The sequence below is a fragment of the Alligator mississippiensis genome, chromosome 10 (assembly GCF_030867095.1).
Source record: "Alligator mississippiensis isolate rAllMis1 chromosome 10, rAllMis1, whole genome shotgun sequence".
Classification (NCBI taxonomy): domain Eukaryota; kingdom Metazoa; phylum Chordata; order Crocodylia; family Alligatoridae; genus Alligator; species Alligator mississippiensis.
The window spans coordinates 27,410,102-27,433,119 of record NC_081833.1 but is presented as its reverse complement, the minus strand read 5'-3'; the positions used below and the strand labels follow the sequence as shown (position 1 = coordinate 27,433,119).

At 49.0% G+C, this 23,018-nt stretch overlaps 1 protein-coding gene across 5 annotated transcripts in view; it reads left to right on the top strand.

The window, feature by feature from the left end:
- The window catches only part of LOC102565677 (acyl-CoA dehydrogenase family member 11), a 36,616-nt gene that overhangs the window by 9,024 nt on the left and 4,574 nt on the right, over positions 1 to 23,018 (top strand). For 4 of the 5 annotated variants that reach the window (XM_006268931.4, XM_019493677.2, XM_059713595.1 and 1 more), the window contains 11 exons: positions 568 to 685; positions 1,304 to 1,446; positions 1,594 to 1,743; positions 2,018 to 2,112; positions 3,308 to 3,407; positions 11,273 to 11,413; positions 13,430 to 13,522; positions 14,272 to 14,379; positions 17,962 to 18,133; positions 18,419 to 18,485; positions 19,235 to 19,650. In XM_006268931.4, the coding sequence (XP_006268993.2) occupies positions 568 to 685; positions 1,304 to 1,446; positions 1,594 to 1,743; positions 2,018 to 2,112; positions 3,308 to 3,407; positions 11,273 to 11,413; positions 13,430 to 13,522; positions 14,272 to 14,379; positions 17,962 to 18,133; positions 18,419 to 18,485; positions 19,235 to 19,355 (1,308 nt within the window). In that variant the 3' untranslated portion in view covers positions 19,356 to 19,650. Of the gene's footprint in view, positions 1 to 567; positions 686 to 1,303; positions 1,447 to 1,593; positions 1,744 to 2,017; positions 2,113 to 3,307; positions 3,408 to 11,272; positions 11,414 to 13,429; positions 13,523 to 14,271; positions 14,380 to 17,961; positions 18,134 to 18,418; positions 18,486 to 19,234; positions 19,651 to 23,018 lie in introns of those variants that run through there. The other variant, XM_059713594.1, reaches the window with a different exon arrangement.

Below are 23,018 nucleotides of genomic sequence, written 5' to 3'. Positions count from 1 at the left end.
GGATTACATGACCTCACAAGGTCATTTCTAACCCTACTGTCCTATGATCCTATGGATGTGTCTATGCATGGTTCAAGGCAGAGGGAATCAGGTTCAGAGTCTCTGCAGAGTACCTGGGCCTGAGCATGCTGCTTAGTGAGCAAATACTCTGGGGTTATTCCCACAGTTTGCTGAGTGTTAATGAAATTAATTTTGATTAGATGCACATGATGTTGCCTTAGGACAAATCTCAAGAGATGCTGAAGTCAAAGAGAACAGAAAGTGCTCATTATCTCGCAAGCTATGTCCCTTTGTAATGAGCATCTGTATCTTTGTACAGTGCCCTTGCCAGCCCAGCCCAAGTACCTGCTGGGTCATGTCACAGATTCTGCAGTACTTACCAGGCACACAGATATGTGTTGTTCAGTGATCTCCTGACCTGGCTGGAGATTGCCTTTTCTGACCCAAGGTCAGGTGCCTAGTTAACAATCCACAGCTTTTGAAGGCATCTGTCTAATGCTGCCAGTGAAAGGTGTAGCTGGTGCTTTTCCTCTTTTCAGAAATTCTGGGTTTCCTTTGCCCCCACAGACTCTGGGTATATCTGGACCTCTGGAAAAAGCCTTTGGTCACCTGACATCTCGTGACCCAAGGAAGTTCTGGACCTCTGGCCAGTGGATGACTGAACGCAGAGGAGGCTCTGATGTTGGTATGTGTCACAGTATTAAAAGCTTCTCCACTGACCGGCATGGGGTGTGTTAGCAAAAATTAAAAATACTGTGGGTGGCTTTCAAGGCTTTGTAGCAGATTTAGAAAACCTCAATACGATTCAAGCATCTAAATCCCCTAGACAGCTCTAACAATCTACCTACAACAAAAACCAAGCCTTCCTGCCCACTGACACACAGCCTCTGCTTCCACCAATGCTGCTCCGGTGCCCACCTTTAGAATTCAACCTTGATCAACAGGAATGAAGGCACTGCACATCACTGAAATACAAAAGACCCTGCTTCTGATCCTAGTCCTTATTGCTTCTTCCTTAGCCAAATGCTGTTCTGCCATGCCTGGCCACATTATTCCCCTTGTAGTGTTGTGTGACTATTCCTGTAAACCACTTTGCATTTCTGACCCACGGCACTCTAGCAGGGTTCTTGTACATTCTAATGTATCCTCTTGGTTGCATGTCTTACTTGGGGATTACTTGCCCACCTATATTTCATCTTGACAGCATGGAGTAATTTAAAGAGCTTCTGCTTCATCCATGAATCAGCACAGGATGATGCAGATGTTCCCTATGCAGTCAAGAGCTTATGCTCTTCTCTTGCAGGTTGTAGCACTGAGACAGTGGCCAAAGAGCAGGCAGATGGCACATATTGCCTCTACGGCTTTAAATGGTTCACATCTGCCACCGATGCAGACATGACGCTGACCTTGGCAAGGATCATGGATGTTCATGGAGAAGTAGAACAGGTCTGTTTCACAGAGGAGCCTAGGGAGCAAGGAAATTGTTTGCATCCCTCTCCCTCTTTACCATGACCAAATCCTCCTCCTTACTCTGCCAGCTAAGAGCTCCCTGCAAAGGAGTATCTCTCTTGTGTTTCTTCTTGATGACCCTAGGGCTCCAGAGGCCTGTCCCTGTTCTTCATGGAAGTCCGAGATAAGGAGGGAAAGCTGAATGGCGTTGAGGTGCAAAGGCTCAAAGAGAAGCTAGGCACAAGGCAGGTGCCAACAGCTGAACTGCTGCTGGATGGAGCCAAGGCACACCGGGTATGCAAAGGGCAGGAGTGGAGAGATCTCACACTAATAGATTTTGCTTCTCTCTTCTACTTAAAGGGAATGGACTTGTATACCAGGCAAACACACTTAGGTAAAATAAAAGGTAAAGATTTCAAGGTAAGAGATCTCTCAGTTGTCTGAGGGCAGGTAGAGATGGAGTGAAGAGTTTATTTTATCAGCCCATTGACCCAACCAACAAAGCAAGAGTCTCCTTAGGTGATTCAAGGGAAGTTTTATTTTTGCCTTTATTCCTTAATGCTTTCAGATCTCTGCTGAAGGTCGGGGAGTGGCCTCCATTGCCAACATGTTGACCATAACTAGGATCCACAATGTCAACGGCTCAGTGTCTGGCATGAAGAGGTGAAGGCAGCATGGATCCCCACTCAACTGAGGGAGCAAACAATCAGGACAAAGGGCCTTTTTGTAGTTGTGAGCTGTACTGTGCTGTTGTGGGGATGAGTATGGGAGCCAAGCAATGCTGGGGAATTGGCAGGAGGTTGTTTCTGGAACCTTGTCTCAGAACAGTCTGGCTTTAAACTTCCTAGGTGTTTTGTTTGATATGTAAATGTTCATGTCTGTATAAAATGTAAGCTTCTTGTAGAAATCACCATCTTCTTCCTCCATGTCTGTACATCGGACCTTGCTCCATGACAGACTTCAAATTAATGAATAAATGGGGAAGCCATTGTAAGGGGGTTGCTTACCTGGCAGCACCCTTCCTCCCACCCCATCTGAGGAGACTTATCCAGAGAATGTCCCCAAATGTATATTTTCCCATTGCTAGGTCCCCAGGCACAAACAGACCCATATCTTAAGCTAGTATAGATTGATGTAACTCCTTGTCTTTACATCTGCTGAGGGCGCTGAGGTACTGCCACTGACAGCTACTGACTCCTCTGTCCTGAATTCATCTGGGACACCTGGTAACCTGGTCTGGAACCAGAGAAATCCTGTCTGGTTTTTGTAGTGTAACACCAGGGATCACACTTGGATTGGGGCCCTGCTGTGTCAGGTGCTGTTCAGACACATGAACTCTGCTCTGAGGAGTCCATATAGCAATTTCTTGTGGTCCTGCTGAAACAGCCAACATGTGTGAGAGCAAGGAGATCTGCTGGCCTCCCTGGATGGAAGAGGGATGGACATGATGCTCAGGGTAGCAGCTGAGGAGGGTGATTAGAGTTGGGAATTACTTTGGGATAAAAAGACCATTCCTGACTTCCCCAGGGATCAGAGGCTCAAAAGTTTGTAGCAGATAAACTCAAGCCCCTGGTTTCCCTCAAACAACTCAATGATTCTCTGAGGATGCCAGCAGCACATAGGCTGTCTTTTGGACTACTTTGGTTTAAGACATGACAGTTCAGGTGCATGAGGAGCCATTGTGTCTAAGTAGGGAGTTGTGGGGCAACATGAACAGCACTGCAGGCTGGCATCTCTCCCTGCTTTCTGCTGTGGGGTGGGGCATTCTGGGCTAGTTAGGAGGGAGGCTTTGATGTGAGTGGGAATGTGAAGGCCACAGCCTTTAACTCTCAGTGCTTGACTGTGCTTTTTTGTCCAGGATCATCAATCTGGGCAGAGACTATGCCAGCAAGAGGGTTGCTTTTGGGAAGTTCTTAAAGGACCACCCCCTACACATACAGACCATGGCCCGGATGGAGGTGAGGAGTCAGTGCTCTGAGCAGGATCTGTCAGTGATTCCAGATGGTAAAAAACACTTGCTACAGTAAACTGTTAATCAACAAGGGCAGCCTGCCACCGCGCTTAGAATGGGCATGGCTACGTGTAGCTTTGCTCCTGCTGCAATTTAATTAGCTTTATCCTGATATCCTGATGGCACAGGGCTGCCAGCACTGTCTATCACACATCAGTGGCACCTAAGTCAAAGATGTGACATGCATTCCAGTGGGATCTGTACTGAACCTGGACCCAGCTTGTCTGCTGGATTGACTTGAATTGTGGGCACATGGAGAACTATTCCTGACAGAGCAGGGACAGGCAAAATACAGTCTGTGGGTCACATCCGGCCCACCAAGCCATTCTATCTGGCTTGCGGGGCATCTAAAAAATTTAGAAAATTAATATTTATCTGCCCCTGGCTGCCTGTCAAGGATGACCGGAGCCAGCAGCAGTAGGACCCAGGGGGAGCTGGCAGCAGGACTAAGCAGCCACAGCAATAAGGCCCTCCCGGCCCTGCCCCTCCCCCCAGCTCCTTTCTCTCCCCTCCACTCCCCACTCTCTGCCCCTGCCGTCCCAACTGGAAGCCTCTGCCAGAGGCTTGTGGCCTGGGACCCTGGGGCTGTCAGCCTTGACCCTGGGACACCAGTGCGGGCCCCATGCTTCCGCTCAGCTGTCATCCGTGTGCCAGCCACTGCCCATGCCGGTATCCTCGAGCCAGGAGCAAGAGATGGGGCGGGTGTGTCTGTGTGTCTGTGCAATGAGGGAGGGAGGGAGGGGGAGAGAGAGACAGAGCAGTGAGGGAGGGACGGGGGGGGTGTGTGTGTGTGTGTGTTCGTAGGGTGTCCCACACACACACCCCACCATAAACATGCACCCACACCCCCTCACACACTCCAGCCACCTTCCCCCCACACACATCTCCCCACAAACCCCATACCTACCCACACCACATATCCATACTCACACCCACATGCTCCTTCACATCACACCCAAACCCACACACCTGTCCACCTGCCCACAAACTCCCCCCACATACAACCACACCCTCCCCCACACCCCACATACCCACACACCCATAGTCCCCCACAAACCTATACCCACCCCCCATGCCCTCCACCCCCCCCAATGTACAAGAGTAAGACTTCATTTTGAGCTATTATATAGTCATCTCTATGTGCACTACACAAACACATGGAAATCAGGACAAAAATATTTTTTGAAACCAATTTAATAAATGTTATAGTAGATGTTCAATTTTTCATAGATTTCATAGACATTAGGGCTGGAAGGGACCTCGGAAGATCATCGAGTCCAGCCCCCCGCCCAAAGAGCAGGAAGTCAGCTGGGGTCATAGGATCCCAGTAAGATAAGCATCCAGTTTGCTCTTGAAGGTGTTCAATGTAGGCGCTTGAACCACCTCCGGTGGCAGGCTGTTCCAGACCTTGGGGGCTCGGACAGTAAAGAAATTCTTCCTTATGTCCAGCCTGAAACGGTCTTGTAGTAGTTTATGACCGTTCGACCTAGTTGTCATCTCTTGGCGCGCTCTGGTGAACAAATTTCCCCCAGATACTGGTGGTCACCCCTGATAAACTTATAGGTGGCTATCAGATCACCCCTGAGCCTGCGCTTTTCCAGGCTAAAGAGCCCCAGGGCTCTCAGCCTGTCATCGTAGGGTCTGCTTCCCTGACCTCTGATCATGCACGTGGCTCTTCTCTGGACTCTCTCAAGCTTCTCCACATCCTTTTTGAATTGTGGAGCCCAAAACTGGATGCAGTACTCCAGCTGCGGCCTCACCAAGACCGAGTACAAGGGGAGAATGACGTCCCGGGATTTGCTTGAGAAGCATCTATGGATGCAAGCCAGCGTTTTGGTCGCTTTACTAGCCGCAGCATTGCATTGCAGGCTCATGTTCATCTTGCGGTCAATGATGACCCCCATCCTACCTTCCGTAGTGCTAGCCAGCGTAGCACTGCTGAGCCTATAAGGATGCTGCGGGTTTTTCTTCCCAAGGTGGAGAACCTTGCATTTATTGGCGTTGAACACCATCATATTCTCGTCCGCCCACTTGCTGAGCCTGTCCAGATCAGCATGGATCACCCGCCTGTCTTCTGGTGTGGATGCTTTGCCCCAAAGTTTGGTGTCATCGGTGAACTTGGCCAGTCCGCTTCTGACTCCAGTGTCCACATCATTAATGAAGATGTTGAACAATATGGGTCCAAGGACAGAGCCTTGTGGGATCTCACTGGTCACAGGACACCATGATGAGTGACTTCCCTCAATTACTACCCTCTGGGTCCGACCACGGAGCCAATTTTCCAGCCAGTGGATCGTGGTGGACCCAAGGTGACAATTGGCCAGTTTCACCAAGAGGTGATCATGGGATACCAGATCGAAGGCTTTTTTGAAGTCAAGATATATGACATCAATATCTTCTCCCTTGTCCAGGTGATAGGTCACCTGGTCGTAGAAGGAAATGAGATTGGTCAAGGAAGACCTACCCACAACAAACCCGTGCTGGCTATCCCTTAAGATGTTGGTGTCGGCCAGTCCATTAAGGATGGCCTCTTTAATAAACTTTTCTAAGATCTTCCCCGGGATAGAAGTCAGGCTGATGGGCCTATAGTTAGCCGGATCCACTTTCCTCCCTTTCTTGAAGATAGGCACCACACTGGCCTTCTTCCAGTCTTCGGGCACTACACCAGAGCGCCAAGAGTTTTCAAAGATCCGTGCCAGAGGCTGGGCTATGATGCTTGCCAGCTCCTTGAGTACCCTGGGGTGTAGATTGTCAGGGCCAGCTGACTTGAAGGTATCCAGCTTCTCAAGATGTTCCTTCACAAGGTCAGCATTAATGGAGGGCAGGGGATCACCCTCACCCAGACTTCCCTGTCCTGTAGCGGGCATGGGCGTCCCATGGGACTGATGAAAGACTGACGCAAAGTACCCATTTAATAGGTTGGCTTTTTCCTGGGCGTCAGTTGTCAGTTGCCCCATCTGGTTCAGCAGGGGTCCAACGTTGCCCCTGCTTTTCCTCCGGCTCCCCACATATCTGAAAAAGGACTTTTTATTGTCCTTGATGCTCGAAGCTAGCTGGAGTTCTGTTGCAGCCTTGGCTTTCCTGGTCTGCTCCCTACAGGACCGGACCAGTGCAGAATAATCCTCCTTGGAGGTGACTCCCATCCTCCATCCTTTGTAGGCCTTTCTTTTTAGCCTCAGGAGGTCTGCTAGGTCCCTGGAGAGCCAGGGGGGCTGCTGTGCTCTCTTGCTGCCTTTCCTCCGAGATGGAATAGACTTAGCTTGTGCATTGAGGATCGCTCCCTTGAGGAGCAACCACTCTTCTTGAACTCCCCTCTCCCTGGGGTCGTGGTCCCTTAGGGCCTCACTGACAAGCCTCCTGAGCTTGTCAAAGTCGGCTTTCCTGAAGTCAAGGGCTTCCGTGTTGCTGACTGACTTGCCAGCTTTTCAGCGGATGGTGATGGTGATCAGCTCGTGGTCGCTGTCACCCAGCTTCCCATCGATCACTAGGTCGCCGACTTGGTCATCCCCAGTAGCCAGTACCAGGTTGAGCAGCGCTTTGCCTCTCATTGGCCCATAGACTTCTTGAGTCAGGTAGAGGTCATCCACGCACGAGAGGAAGCTTTGTGACTGCTCGGATTTTGCTGAGCAATCCTCCCACAAGATGTCCGGGTAATTGAAGTCACCCATGACAACCATGGTCCTGGAGCATGCGGCCTCAGCCAGTTCCCGGGCAAACTCCTGGTCAAGCTCAGGACTTTGGGTGGGAGGTCTGTAGTAGGCTTCCACCATTGTGTCCCCTGTGCTGTGGTCCCCACGGATTTTAACCCAGAGGGTCTCCAGTCATCCACCCTGGTCGCCAATATCGGCTTGCAGGGACGTGTAGTTTTCCTTAACATAGAGAGCTACACCCCGCCCCTTTTATTTACATGATCCCTCCTGTACAGGGTATAGCCATCTATACCCGTGGTCCAGTCATGGGTGGAATACCACCAGGTCTCCGTTATCCCTGTGACATCATAATAATTTGCACTGAGCAGGAGGATGAGCTCCTCCTGCTTATTCCCCAAGCTCCTGGCATTTGTGTACAGGCAGGCAAGTGTCCCCTGGGGGGCTCCTTCCTTGCCCACAGATTTTACCAGGGCTGGGCAGGGGTGGGCTCCCTTAAGTGCCTTGACCCGCTGGCTTTGCAAGGATTGCTCAGCGGGCCAGCAGTGGCGGTAGTCCCCCTGTCCCCCAGCGGGCTTAGTTTAAAGTCCGGTGGAGCAGGTCAGCCAGTCTGGCTGAGAAGAGCCTCCTCCCTAGGGGAGAGAGGTGGAGGCCATCTCTTCCCGGCAGCTCGCTGCCTCTCTCACCAAAGAGCGGGCTGTGGTTATGGAAGCCAAAGCCTTCCCGATGACACCAGCGCTGCAGTCTTTGGTTGACTACGTGGATCCTCCTCTCCCTCCTCAGCCCATAGCCTGAGACTGGGAGGATCGATGAGAACACCACCTGTGCCCCCAGACCCTTAAGCCCCGCTCCCAAATCCCTGTAGCGCCTCACGACCCGGCTGGGTGCCCACATGAATAAGGAGCATGGGATAATGGTCTGTGGGTTGGAGGAGCTTTGGGATCCTCTCCGCAATGTCCCGGATGTGGGCCCTCGGGAAGCAGCAGACTTCCCGGGCTAAGGGGTCGGGGCGGCAGATTGCCCCCTCAGTCCCCCTCAGGAGGGAGTCTCCCACAACAAATTTTTAGAATATAATTTGGTATTTTTCTGGTTCCGAGATGGCAAAACCCCTTACTGAAAGGAGTACTTCCAGGGGCAAAGGGAGGGACTTCTGATGGCGGAGCTCAGAGGTTAGGGGGTGGGACTTCCAGTCACAAGATAGCAACCAGGCGGCTGGGCACCTGTCAAGAGGCAGGGCTAACCATGTGGCCCTCGACAGCTTGCCAATAGAACTGTGCAATGCTTTGGTCTCTGATTTGATTTGGTGGCAATTTGGCCCATTTCGATGGCTGAATCTCCAAATCTGAATTGACTCAGAGGACCCTTTAATCTCTCTGAATCAAATTGGAACCCTCCGAATGAATTCAGAGAGATTTGGAAAGATTCGGCAATTCGGACATAGAGACAGCTTTTAATGTTTTTTCTATATACCTCTAGGTAGCAGGCAGCTCGTGAATGGTGCGATGCAGGGGCTCATGGAGTGTCCCACAGAAGCAGGGGGGGCTCCTCAGCATGCTCGGCAGCAGACATGGAAGAGGACCAGAAGCACTTCCAGTCCACTTCTGGGTCCACTGGGGAGTGTGCTGGCCGCCGCCGCCTCCCCCCCCCCGGCTCAAACTCCTAGCTTGGGGACTGGTGCCTCCTGGGTCTGGGGGGGGGCACCCTGGGTCCCCCTGTGGCCAATTGCCAAGCTGGGGAGGCATGGGGAACCCCCCCAGCATGCTCCCCAGCAGACCTGGAAGTGAACTGGAAGTATTTTCAGTTCACTTCCAGGTTCACCACCAGGCACATGGAGGGTGCCCCCACAGTCCTGTGGGACACTCCATGCATCCCAGCATTGCAGTAATCACAAGCCACACCTGCTACCTCAAGGTATGTAGAAAAAACATAAAGCTGTGTCTATGTCCAAATCACTGATTTTCCGAATCTGCATTGAATCTTCAGATTTGGATTCAGCTGAATCAAATCAGGGACTGATCTGAATCAACTAATCGAATCACTGTCCCTGATTTGGGCCGAATCCGAATCGAATAGGGCCTGCTTTGCACATCCCTACTCGCCAAAACTTGGTAAGTGGCCCTCCGCCCAAAATATTTGCTGGCCCTGTGGTAGAGTATCTCTGATGCCTGTCTGGATGTGATGCCTTATTTTGGCAATACAGGAGGGATTGCACTTAAGAACACAGGCTTCTCCTGTCTGAGCTAAAAGACCCAAGGGTGTTAGGCAAGTCTCTAGCTCACTTCCCATGTGGTCCAGGTGCCATTAGAGGGGAACAGAACACCACCCTGAGTGGTTCACACACAATCAGATGGTTCCTGACATGTTTGGAGAATCACGTAGGAACACAGGACACGAAGGGGCTGCCTGGGCTAGCAAGTCCAGTTTCCTGCATGTGCAGGTGATTGTTAACTGAAGGAATCCCCAAAATCGCCACTTCAAATCATCCATCACAGTTATAAGCGTAATATTTGGAATAGCAAGAATAAGCTATCCCTTGCCACAGTTAACAGCAGGGGAAATGAGGACACTGAAGCGACAGGGAAATAGTTGGTTAATATGCTCACAAGATTCTAAGTAAAGGCCATGCTCCATGCTTCAGAGGAAAACAATACCCAGCAGAATCCTTGCCAGCCTGGCTGAGGGGGGAAATTCCTTTCTGACTCTAAACTTGGTTATTGGTGTGAGCAAGACTCTAGCTAGGAACCTCTGAGTTTCTAGTACTGGCAGGAGGGTCAGTGCACCCCAGTTAGAAACTCTGAGCCTTAGCTGTGGCAAGTGTCCCAGAGCCTCAGAGAAAGATGCCTCAGAAGTCAGAAATGCTCATTTGGGGAAAGAGTTCCTTCCAGTCCTCTACAGGTGACCCGCAAAAGCCCTGAAGTGTGGCATTACGAAGTACCTACCACACCAAAAGAGCTACAAGTCAGTTGCATCATATGCACATTTAACTTGCACAACTTCAACTATACGCGGGGTGGGGGGGCTTGAGCGGCACGCAGACATCCCCACCACCATCCCGCGCTGCACCGCTGCCGCCGGCCGCACAACTCTAAGCATGGCTCTGCGGCGGTGGTGGGAGGTTTTGGAGGCAGAGGCAGTCACTGCTGGCAGCGTGGTGGTGGCCAGGCGGCATGCAGCCATCCCCACCACCACCCTGCGCTGCGCCGCTGCCGCCGGCCGCGCAGCTCTAAGCACAGCTTTGCAGTGGCGGGAGGTTTTGGAGGCAGAGGCAGTCACCGCTAGTCAAATTGCTGGCACGGTAGTATGCAATTTGACTATACGCGATTTTCGCCTTACATGCTGACTTCAGAACCTAACCCCTGCGTAAGGTGCGACTGACCTGTACCTCTATGCCGGCATAGGGATTGAAAACATATGATTCTACCTTACACATACACTGTTGACTCCCAAACTCCATATCTGATAGAGATTACATACAGTCCCTTCCATAGACTTAACCAGTTCAATCTTAAAGTGAGCCAGGTTCTATGCCCTGACTACTTGGTTCAAAAAAATGTTCCAAAACTTCTTTCCTGGTTAAAAATCTTCCAGTTTACAAACTGAATTGGTCCTTTGCCAGTTTGTAGCTCTTTGGCCTTGTGCTGGTGGTGTTTTTCAGTGTAAAAAAACTCCTTCCTCATTATGTCTGTGCCCCTCTGGAACAATGATGGAAGCAAACTGCTTGATATGGTAACAGCCAGAGCCCCACAGATCTTGGCAGTTCCAAGTTTGAGCCTGCTGTGCTTTGGCATCTCTGCTGAGTCACACTGGTGCATGGTCTCAAGTCCTGTGTAGCACTGTTGCACCATGGAATACCAGAAAACTGGATCCGAAACCAGGAGGGATCACTGGGCTCGTATCTGGTGGAGCTGAAAGAATTTGCAGCATCACACCCCTGAGTGATAACAGACCACAGTTGGGTACTGTTCCAGTCATGGCCTGTAACATGGTGTGGTTGGTTAGACTGGACACAGCAGCATTTGGCTTTAAAGCTATAGCAGGAACCTGTTCAGTGCCCAAGTCTAGGCAGCGAGTAGCCCCTCAAGTTTTTTCTGTCCTGATGTCTGACCTGGTTGATGCATGAGCCAGCCCTGTGGCCTGTGAGCATTTTCTGCTTTTTCCTTTGCAGGTGCAAAGAAGAGGGGCTTTTCTACTGCTCATGGAGGTAGCCAGGCTCCTTGGATTAGAGGAAACCAGCATGGCAAGTGAGCGGGATCAGCTTCTTCTCCGGTTGCTGACACCAGTTGCCAAGCTCTACACCGGGAAACAGGTACTGTGTAGTCCCACTGGAGCAACCTGGGCTAGGTCTATGCACAAGTGGTCACTGGCTCAGGGCTGTAGGAGAATGATTAACTGGGGGATGCAAAGTGCAATGTCCAGAGAACAGACTTAACAGCAGCTTAGTGCTGCTGGGCTGGCAGAGTAATAGAACTGTTGCCAGCAAGGGCATACCGAGTTCTTTGCTCTGTGCTGTGAGCGATGAAGCCATTCTGACAGGGGAACAGTTAGTTCCTTAGAACTCAAGAAGATCCCAATCTTGTAGTCAGTGCTTGGTGAGCTGGGTGTGCCTCCTGTCTGATCAAAACAGCAAGAACAAGCACTCCGTTTATAAAGAGCACTTCTCCAGCACAGCCAGAGGGACTCTGCTGAAACAAGAGACAGTTCCCTTTGTACTGAGACGAAGCAGGGCAGCATGAGCTCCAAAGGAATTGTATCTCATACTTGTAAGCAAGTGAGAAGGTGGTTGGGGGTTTATAGTTTGGCTTTGGCATTAACTCTACATTAACACTGAGCCTTAACTCATGCCATTTTGGAGTGTGGGAAAAGATCTGACTGGAGAAAACTTTGACATCCAGGAAAAATGGGTCCAGCAGTGGAACACAATTGACATCATTAATAAATTTCTTATCACAGACCCCACCTCTCCTGGCTTTGCTTTACCAAGGCGGAGCTGGATAACACTGAATGGGGTTCACCCTGGACAAGGTAGATGTAACTACCTACCACATGAGTAGAATTTTATTAAAGAGTGTGTGTGGCGAAATCCAAACTATAGTGCACATCATGAAGAAATGTCCTATTTATCATTTTAATGGTTGCATTAAAGACCTGCACCAGGCAACTGAAGATGCCTTGCAATGGTTATCAAATCTAAAACTGTCACTCATGCCTTATCTCTTAATGCCATTGTTTATAGGTTGCTTATGGCTTTTTTGTTATTTGGTTGCAGTATTGCATATGAATAAATAATTAACTTTATGGACCAGATTTTATTCCACCCATTAGGCAGGTAAGTGAAATTAGGCACCAGAGTGTGATTTTTTTTTTTTTTTCCCACCCTGCTGGAGTCCCTGAAAAGCTGTTAATACAGAAGGTGAGAGGGTCCTACTCCTTGCTGCTTTTCTGTGAATCAGTCCTGTGGGTCAGATAATGGTTCATTACAAAAACAGTCATATTAATGGAATTTCAGATCTTGAGCAGGCTGGACTAGAATCGCGCTTAGGTGCCTGTGTCCACTTTGGTAGTACTGAGGTGTTGCTGTATCCATGATGGTCCAGAAAATATGCGAGGGGCAAGGATTTTTGCAGGTGATATATTTTATTGGACCAACTGCATGGTTGGGATAAACTTAGACAAGCTTTTGGGTATTTCAGGGTGCTTCCTCAGGTCTCTGCTAGAGACATCAGGGATGTGACCCTGTAGATCTAAATCTTGGGGTTTCTGCTAGAGACCTGAGGAAGGGTACTGTGATTCCCAAATGCTTTTGTGAGTTAACAAGATCCACTTAACCCTTTCCCAGCAGGATCACCATCCACGCAGGCTTAGCTGTAATATGTCAATTAGCATGGAGAGCTACAGGACCAGTTTTTCCTAGCGTGTAATATGGATCTTGTACACCAAACCATAGAGACTTGTGCTTGTCTTGGAATGACTGGGATGCGGGCAGTCAGGGCTTGATCGTAGAGGGTTACAAGCCAAAGGATCAGGAGCAGACAAGGTCAGGAGTCAAAAGCAGACTGGAGCAAGTCGGGAGCAAAGATGTTGGCAGGCAGGAATCAAGAACTAGGAACCAATGGACAGGTGCCAGGAGCCCAGAGCTAGACCTGTCCTATTTGGTAGCTGACTGGTCACTGAGAGAACTGATGCTTATAAGGAGAGAGCCATACTTTTACAGGTAACTGGAGACAGCTGGAAGTAGCCAGGCCCACTCTGGGAACCAGTGCCAGCTGGGGGCAAAGTAGGCTGTCTGCTGCTCTGATTCCTGACAGGGCCCTGTGATTTGCAGGCTATTGCTGTTATTTCTGAAGGGCTGGAGTGCTTTGGAGGGCAGGGCTACATGGAGGACACAGGCTTGCCAGTCACACTTCGAGATGCCCAGGTAAGACATGGCTCTCCAGATCTCCCCTTGTGATATCCCACATGCTTTCTGTGTGCTCAGACAGCCTTCCCAGCCTGGAGGATATCATAGCTGTGCTCTCTGTCTTGGTTTATCCTGGGCCTTGTTATAACAAGTGTAGACAGAACTAATCAGTCTTGCCTGGTTCTGACCTGGAGGGACCATCCTTGTTTACATCACCAGAAATTGACTGACTCCTGCTCAGCGGTGCTGTTGGTGGGGCTAGTGATGCCCACTGTCTATTTACCCTCATTGTTCTCCATCCCCCACCTCCCCAATTTCCAGTTCACCCTGTTCAGATTCTGCCTCACTACTCTGAGCAGTGGCTGTTTCCGTCGTCCCTCCTTTCATTCAATCTGCCAGCCTCTCTGCTCCTCGCTGGTCTTGGCCCTCCTCTCATCTGAACTTGACCCTTAGCATTCTGTCAGCCTAGCACCAGAGGTTAGTCCTGCCCTGGAAGGTCGTATGGGGCAAGTCCTGGCTTCTCCTATGGAACATCTGCCCTTTCTGGCTTAGCAATTCCATTTCTACTTGAGAATCCTCTTTCACAACTTCAGCCCTACCAGCTCTTCTCTACTACTGGTTCTGTTTCTTCCTCTCTCCCTCTCCCACTTCCAGATGCTGGGATTTTGTGGGGGAGCCACGATTTGGTGAGTGTTTGTCACTGATAACAAATCCCATTTTTTCTTTAGACACAACTTTCCTGCTTGTACCCCCTTTTGCCCCCACAGGTGCTGACCATATGGGAGGGAACCACAAATATCCTCTCACTTGATGTCCTGCGCTCCCTTACCAAGAGCCAAGGACGGGCATTAGTTGCCTTCTTCTCTGCAGTGCAGGTGAGATCACTCCAGTAACAGTTGTTTACCCATAAATACCCAGCCATATTCTCATGTTTGGGTCATGGCTCCTAACATAAGACTAGATAGGAACATGACTAGTTTAAAAGTTCTGAGCCAGCAGTGTCTGACTGCTCCTCATATGGTTGCTTAAGTTGCTGTTACCATGAGGCAACAGCATGCACTTTGGCAATTGCTGTGTAAATCATAATTATGAGAAGCTGAGAGATTCAAGGGTGTGTCACACAGAGGAGAGTCAGGTGGATGGAAAATAAAACTTAACCAGTGAGTGATTAGCTGGCTGGTCTTCTCATAGAACACACAGCAGGAGGAATGAATGTGGATTCCTGTGGATTGTGAATGAATGTGGATTCCATGGCTGTGGATACCTGAGGCCACCATTTAGGATCCATTTTGGGAGATGAATAATATGTAGATGCAGTAGATTCATGTTCCTGAAGTGCCCTTGTCACAGAGCTATGAGGGTATTTTAAATTCCAGGCTACCTTGAAATGTAACTCTAAAGTGACTCTGGGGAGTTTCATGATCAGTGTATTTTTTTAGCAAGTTGGGATCAAAGTTGATCAGGTCATAGATATCATCTAATATCATTGTCTATCATTGTCTTCCTATATGCCAGCTCTGCAAAGTGCAGTGAGGCTCTGGAGGAATTTTCTTTCCTCTTGGGTACCAGCACTGACTAACTGACCTTGTAAATTTTATTTGTAATCAAAGCCTGTTGATACCAAATACAGGGACACTTCTCTCAACTATGCCCATGCTTTAATGCTGTAAAAGGACCAGTCTAGGTTGTTAAGGCAAAGCTACAAATCTGGCTGATACATTACTATGAACTTTGTGCTTTGAGTTCATTTCTGCTGTTCTCTTTTTATCTTTAAATGCCCCAAACCTTGGAAGTTATTCTTTGCTGGTAGAAATGAATCCAGTTCTAGCAGCAGTGGCTTTTGGGTGACTGCTTGGAGCAGGAGGCCAACTGAAGGCTCTTAAAGGTCTTTCCCTATTTGACTAAAACAGTCAGAAAAAATTACTGTAAAAATGACCCTTTGAAAGTCCCTGCCCAGCTCTGGTGAGTTACAGGTTGTTGGGCTTAAAGTAGAGAAATACACAGGAGAGCAAAGCTTGGTTGTTTCTGCTTTGGATAATCACCAAAGTTGCTGCCTGAGTTTTTGTTCTTCTTTCCTTCTTTGCCATGGAGGAAGTGGAAAACCTTTATCCTGATTTTCCTGGTCAGTTGCAGTCGATTTGCAGGAAATTAGAATATTTTCTAGGGCTGGCAATTAATGGCAGTTAACTTATGCAATTAATTAAAAAACAAATTAATGCGTTAACTTTTTTAATCATGTTAATTGCGCACATCATATTGACCAGCGGAATAGACCAGCTCCAAACCAGCCATAAACTGTGCTCATAGCCCCATCCCTGGCCTGCCCCGTGCCTGCTCCAAACACGCCTGCCCACAGTAGGCAGCGGCAACAGCAGCAGCAGCCAGGCAGAAGCTCTTACTCGCCACAGGGAAAAGCGGCCCCTCCCTCTCACTGCTGCTGGGGCCTTCTTACTGCAGCCACTCAGAGCCTGTGCCCAGCTGTCTCTCTCCTGCCATCACTGCCACCTCTGGGCCAACCAGTGGGGCAGCAGTGGCAGTGCAGAAGAGCCACAGGGCAGCCCAGGCATGGACTCTAGGCAGCTGCAGCAAGAAGGACCTGGCAGCGGTAAGGGGGAGAGGTCGCTTTTTCTCCACACTGAGCAACAGCTTCTGCCTGGCTGCTGCCACTGCTCAGCATGGGCAGGTGAGTCTGCAGCAGGTGCAGGGTGGGCCAGGGTTGGGGCTGTTCACACAGGTTGTGGCTGGTCCAGAGCGGGCACAGGGTGGGCCAGGGTTGGGGCTGGGACTGTGCGCTGTTGGTGGTGGTGGGAAGGGAGCTGCAGGGTGCACAGGCTCCAGGCTGTTGGGTTGGGGGGGAAGTCCTGACTACTGTTTAACTGTGCAATTAAAATAGCAATTAATTGCAACTATTTTTAATCTCGCAATTAATTGCAATTATTTTTTTAATCATTTGTCAGCCCTAATATTTTCATTTGTAAAACATTGACAAATTGTTGGAGAATAAACATACAGTCCTGTTTCCCTTCTGATATCATCAGACAACAAACACATACATTCACTGGGTTTGGAGAAACCCAAGTAACTTTAGCTAAGCTCAGCTCTGTGCCTGTATTTTTACCTGGCATCAACCTCCAAGTTACTTTTAACATTGTTTTTTCAAAACATCTTATTAGCACGCTGTGGGTTTGTAGGCTCCTTTGGAATTTATCTTGGCAACAGATGCAACCAGTGTAATGATGATGATTTTGCATTCATGCTACAAATGCTGTGAATGTTAGTTAACTGCTTTGCCTGGAGCACGAAACAGTGTTCATTAAGCACTGTGTTCTTCATGTATTAACACAGTCACAGAATACAGGGCAATTGTTTGGAGGGTGTCATGCATGAAAGCATTATGGAAAACAGAGCGAGGTTGAATTCTCACAGACTGAGCATTGCTGAGCTAGTAGGCTGTATTTTCCAGTAGTAATGGGAAGTGCACATTGCATGATCATTAGCAGCGCCAGACTCCTCAGAAATGTCCCCTGGAAACTGCAGCAGCTGCTTCTCATCTTCAGCTTCCCAAGTAACCTACCAATATTGCCCCTGCTACACATTACATATATTATGCAATTAACTGGTTAATCATACAATATATTTAGACTGGCTACATGTGCAGAGTAAATATCACACATTACAAATGACTGTCTAGTTATAAGAAGAGCCAACCAGCTACCAAGTTAGTGCTTGAAAATGTATAACAACTCTATAGCTGGTTTCTATCCAGTTTTATTTTGAATGTGTGGCAAGGCCCTAAGAGATTAATTTATGCAATGAACCTCCTACAAGTGCTGCCTTAAAGACCTTTTTGCCTTATTGTGCCACAGCAGATTTAGTGGTAGACCTGGTAGGGTGGGGATGCAGAATTGAACACGTCTGACTCCATGAGCTGAAACCAAGGTGAAATCTTGCCTCCAGCAAGGTCTGCATCAGAATGCCCATTCACTTCCCAGAGGCCAGGCTGTCACTCCAAGACTGCAAGTTTGTCAGCTCTGTGATTCAAGGAGAAGACTTGGTATCATTGATGTTATGCTGTAGGCTTCCATATAGTGACATCTATGTAATTTATGGCAGTCTACATGTTAATGCTGAAATAAAGACCCCTTCTGAAAGCACAATGTGTTGCTGAACGAGAAACTTGGATTAGAGTCTAACACGTCTAGGCAGCCATGTGCACACTATTATTAATAGGCAGCCACTTCAGAGCAATATTAGCATCTCCCTGTTGCCTGCCAGTCATATGTTTCACAATACAGCTGGGGCACTATGAAAATGGAGCTTAGATCAGATAGAGCAGTGGTCTCCAACCTTTTTAAGTAGATCAGCTTTGGTATTTAAAAGCAACCCAAGATCTGCAGCTGCAGTCTTTGCAAGAGACAAGTTTATTGTCATTTTTCCTAAAACAGTGTTCTTTGCAGGGAAAGGTGGAGCTGGCTTCCAACATTAAAGACCTGGAGTCTGCTGTGCAGCGAATGCAATCTGCTATCAGCAAGCTTGAAGAGTTCTCTCAGAGAGTTGGCTCAAAGGGGCCATCTGGCACGGAGCTAGCAGCAAGAGATTTTGCCTATACACTAGCAAGGATCTACACAGGTAACAGGAAGATAACAGAAGCAGTCCATGGCAGACCACACAATGACTGGGAGTTAGTTTTAGGAAGTCCTGGCTTCAACTGGAGGACTTGGTGTTGCTAGCAGTGGTGGTGGAGGAAGGGCTTGTTTCCTGCCACTTTTCAGTGTGTGGGAGGTTCTGGTCTGAGCCTGCTGAGATGGATGTTGCGGGGTGGGGGAAGGCAAGTTACCCCAGGAACATTTCATTACACTTTGTCCTTTTAGCAGGAGACTGGGAGGATTTTTGTCTTACCTATACTTTTTGCAGGAGCTCTCTTGCTTGAACATGCAGCCCGACCTGGCGCCTCTTTCACAGACATCTTCACTGCCCAGAGGTAAAAACAAATGTTAGCTTTAGCCATTTTTTTTGAGTCAGTCAGTAACATAACTTGGGGTGAGTGCATGGGGCCCTAGCCCTGCCCTCAGCACCCACTAGAGGGGCACCAGAATGGGGAGTCTGTGATGTGGCAACACATGGGCTAGGCAGACTACTTTGCACCAATACAGCCAGGGACTTTGAACAAAGTAAGACTGACCTCCTCCCCCACTTTGTAGCATTCACTCTCACCATCTGCTGCAGGATTTTGCTTATGATGCAAATCAGCAGGCTCTGCTCCCTGCTGCACTATTAGGATCTAAGCCAGGGGTGGGCAAAATGTGGCCCGTGGGCTGGATGTGGCCTGCCAGGCCATCCTTTCCAGTGTGCGGGGCCCTTAAAAAATTTAGAAAATTAATATTTAACTGCCCTGGGCTGCCTGTCATGTGGCCCTTGATGGCTTGCCAAAACTCAGTAAGCGGCCCTCTGCCCAAAATAATGGCCCATCCCTGAAAGCCCTTTCTATTAGTTAATCTTCACTTTCACTCTGACAGGTACAGACCTCAGTATTAGCTATAAGTGTGATAGGGCCATTCTTGTTTGGCTAGCAGCAAAATCTTTGCCTTTTCAGATCAGCGTGCTCCTACTGTCCTCTGGTATCTTACAGAAGCCCATAGGATGCCTTTTTGGAGATGAGAAAACCTCCATATATTTAGCTAAGTTGTATGTAATGGAACTGGTTAAAAGTTGTTTGCCTTCCCTACTCAGGTGGTGCACACAGGATCTCTGCCCTGTAGCCACAGAAGAAGCAACTGGCTCTTATGATCCTGAGGTGGCTTCCCTGGATACCTCCTTGGTTTATGAGGGAAGCCCTTTTGGAAGGATGTAACCAGAACTAACTGAGAAAATCCAGCCCCACTTTGGAAAAGGAAAGACTGACTTACAGCATCTAGGGCAGTTATTTCAGTTGGAGGGCCACTTAATGAGTTTTGGTGATCTGCCGAGGGCTGCACACACAAAATCTTTCAGAAGATATCATCTTGATAAATTATAGCTAAAAACAAATCATACTAAAAAGCAAATATCTACTGTAACATATTTTTTGTCCTGATTTATGTTTTCTTTTTTAGTAGTATATATACAGATGATTGCATAGTAGCTCAAAATAAAGTGTTGCTCTTTTATATAGGGGTGTGTGTGGGGGGGGGGGTGTCTGTGTGGATGACTGGGTGTGGGGGGATGTGCTCAGGTTTGGGGGAGGCTGCTTACATGCTAGATCCCAGGAGCCGGCTAGGGGTGGAGGAAGGGGAATGCGGGGCAGGGGGCACATGCAGCAGAGCTCACCTGGGTAGTGCAGTACAGGTGCACATGAGGTCCGGCCTCCTCTCACTCCCCTAATCTGGTCTGTGGCTGCCCCAGCAACACTCCACATAGGGCTGAGCCCCACTTCTGCCTGCAGTAGCCCATGTTGGACCCCCCCACAACCCAGTCTGTGCCCACAGCTGCCAGCCCGGCTTCAGTCCCAGCTCTGTCCTGCCCAGTGTACACAGCTTCTCAGCAGGGTTGCTTTTACAGCTCCCTCCACCTCCAGTGGCTCCTCCTGTCCCTGCTGCACCACTCAAGGTGAGGAGGAAGCTGCAGCCGGGTGGCTCCTGCCCCAGCACATGGGGCTCCAGCTCCTGGCCGCCTTCCATCTGCTCCACCTGCCCAGCACAATGAGCAGCCACTTGCAGACAGTCAAGTGGGTAAAAGGCAGCCCCACCAGGAAGCTGTGCATGCTGGCTGGAGCTGGGGCCAGGGCAGTGCTGTAGGTGGGCATGGAGCAGGTGTGGGCAGGAGCATGGTGCAGGCTGCTGTGGGCTGGCTCAACCCCATGTGAAGTGCTGCAGAGACAGCTGGATACAATCAATTGGCAGGCCAGATCTGGCCCATAGGCCATATTTTGTCCACCACTGGTCTAATGTGTCCCATGCAGGCTGTATTGCTCATCACTGTGTTGCTTAGGATTATGCTGAATATACGAAGCTGTTATCATTTTTAGCTACACTCAGGCTATAGACAGACGTGCATTTGTGATCACAGAATCAGAAAATTAGGGTTGGAAGGAATCTTAGGAGGTCATCTCAAAGCAGGTTCATCCCTGACAAGATCATCCCAGTCAAAGCTGTCAAGTTGGCCCTTAAAAACCTCCAAGAACGGAGGTTTCACCACCTTTCTGGGTAACCTGTTCTAGTATTTTACTACCCTTCTAGTGAGGAAATTCTTCCTAATATCTAACTGCAACTTCCTTTGCTGCAACTTGAGACCACTGCTCCTTGTTCTGTCATCTGCTACCACTGAGAACAGTCCAGCTCCATCCTCTTTGGAATCCCCCTTCAGGGAGTTGAAGGCTGTCTGTTGTTAAATCTCCTCAGTCTTATTTTCTGCAGACTAAATGAGTGCAGTTCCCTCAGTCTTTCCTCATAAGTCATGTCCCTCAGCCCCAACCCATTTTTGTTGTCCTCTGTTGGATTCTCTCCAATTTGTCCACATCCTTTCTGGAGTGGGGGGCCCAAAACTGAACACAGTACTCCAGATGTGGCCTCACCAGCGCTGAATAGAGTGAAATAATCACTTCCCTTGATCTGGTGGTAATGCTTCTACTAATACAGCCCAGTATGCTGTTAGCTTTCTTGATAACAAAGGCACACTGCTGACTTATCCATCTTATTGTCCACTGTAAAGGTCTTCTTCTGCAGAGCTGCTGTTTAGCCAGTAGGTCCCCAGCCTGTAGCAGTGCATGGGATTGCTCCATCCTAAGTGCAGGACTTTGCACTTGTCCTTGTTGAACCTCATGAGATTCCTTTTGGCCCAATCCTCCAATTTGTCCAGGTCACTCTGCATCCTAGCCCTACCCTCCAGCATATCTACTACTCCCCCCAGCTTTGTGTCATCCGCGAACTTGCTGAGGGTGCAATCCATCCCATCTTCCAGACCATTAATGAAGATATTGAATAAAACCAGCCCTAGGACCCACCCCTGGGGCACTCCACTTGATACTGGCTGCCAACTAGACTTTGAGCCATTGATAACTACCCATTGAGACCAACAATCCAGCCAGATTTCTATCCACCTTGCAGTCCATTCATCCAACCTGTACTTCTTCACCTGGCTTATAACAATGCTGTAGGAGATCATATCAAAAGCCTTCCTAAAGTCAAGGTATGTTATGTCCATTGGTCTTTCCACATCCACAGAGTCAGTCATCTCATCATAGAAGGCAATCAGGTTGGCCGGGCATGACTTGTCTTTGGCAAATCTGTCCTGATGGTTCCTCATCACCATCTTCTCTTCCGAGTGCTTAGAAATGGATTCTTTGATGCTACAGCACTTTGTAGCTCTACAGAAATACTACAAAGTTGCCACAAAGGGATGCTCTCTAGCCAAGGCATGAAAGGGGTTGCTCTGCTTCCCCTGCTTGCTTCTACAGGGAAGCCTGCCAGTGAGCCCTGTCACTGACAGTCTGCTGCTCCCTCTCCCATCAGAGAAGTGGGACTGGGCAGGCTACCAATGATCACCCAACAGCCAGTCTCTGACATTGTGGGCAGCGGTGGTTGCTGCTCCCTCTGCTGCTGGGGTAACAGCAGTGTGGTGGTAGGGACTGAGGAGCAGAGCTGACAGAGGTGTGGTAAAGGAGGGTTGTCACTGAGATGCTGCTCTGGACTGGGAGCTGTAGCTCTTCTTGCTGCCTGCCACCTCTGCAGGCATCAGGAGCTCTTGGTTGCTGCTGCCCCAGAGTCTGGAGCAAAGGTGGCTTTGAGCCTTCACTGTCCTGCATAGTAGGATGGTGAGAAGTGCTCACTGCTGCCCTGCTGCTCTCCCTCTCCTGCCCTCCTTGGAGGAGTGGCAGAGAGTAGAGGACTGGGGATGCCAGAAGAGCAAGAGAAACCTCCTGTAGTGCTACATGTAACTACAAATGTTACATGTTCCGCTACAAAGTGCTATAGAGCAATTCCTAGTGCTTGCAGCATTCCAAGGGCATGAACGGCACCTCAATTATGTCTGTTCTTGAGCATCTCTTGCAGGAGAAAATGTTCTTAAATGATCACCTGCAAAGACCTGCTCAGATGTATGCAATGCCTTTAAAAAGACCTCGAAGTGGCAGCCTGATCCAAACACAGAAATGGTCCCAGTTTTAAATAAAATGGATGTTCAGCTTTATCATATTCCTTTCCCATCTTATGTCCCTGTGACATACTTCTTGCACAGGCTGTGATTTGTCACTCATTGTCCACAGCTGCTTTGGCCATAAGAACGTGATTTCAAGGCTGTAGCATAACTTGGACATGGTAAATCCCATCTGCACTGCATTGTGGGGCATTACTGTACTGCAATTAGAATCCTGAAGATGGTTACACAGGGAAGGGGTCCTGAACAGTTCCATAAAATAATGGAGAAACATACATTATAGGCTTAGGCAGAAACCAAGTAGAATCATGAGGATTTCAGTGTTGCCTACACACTAGACATTGGTGCCTGGCTCTTATGTGAAGCTGGCCCTCTGCGTATCAGA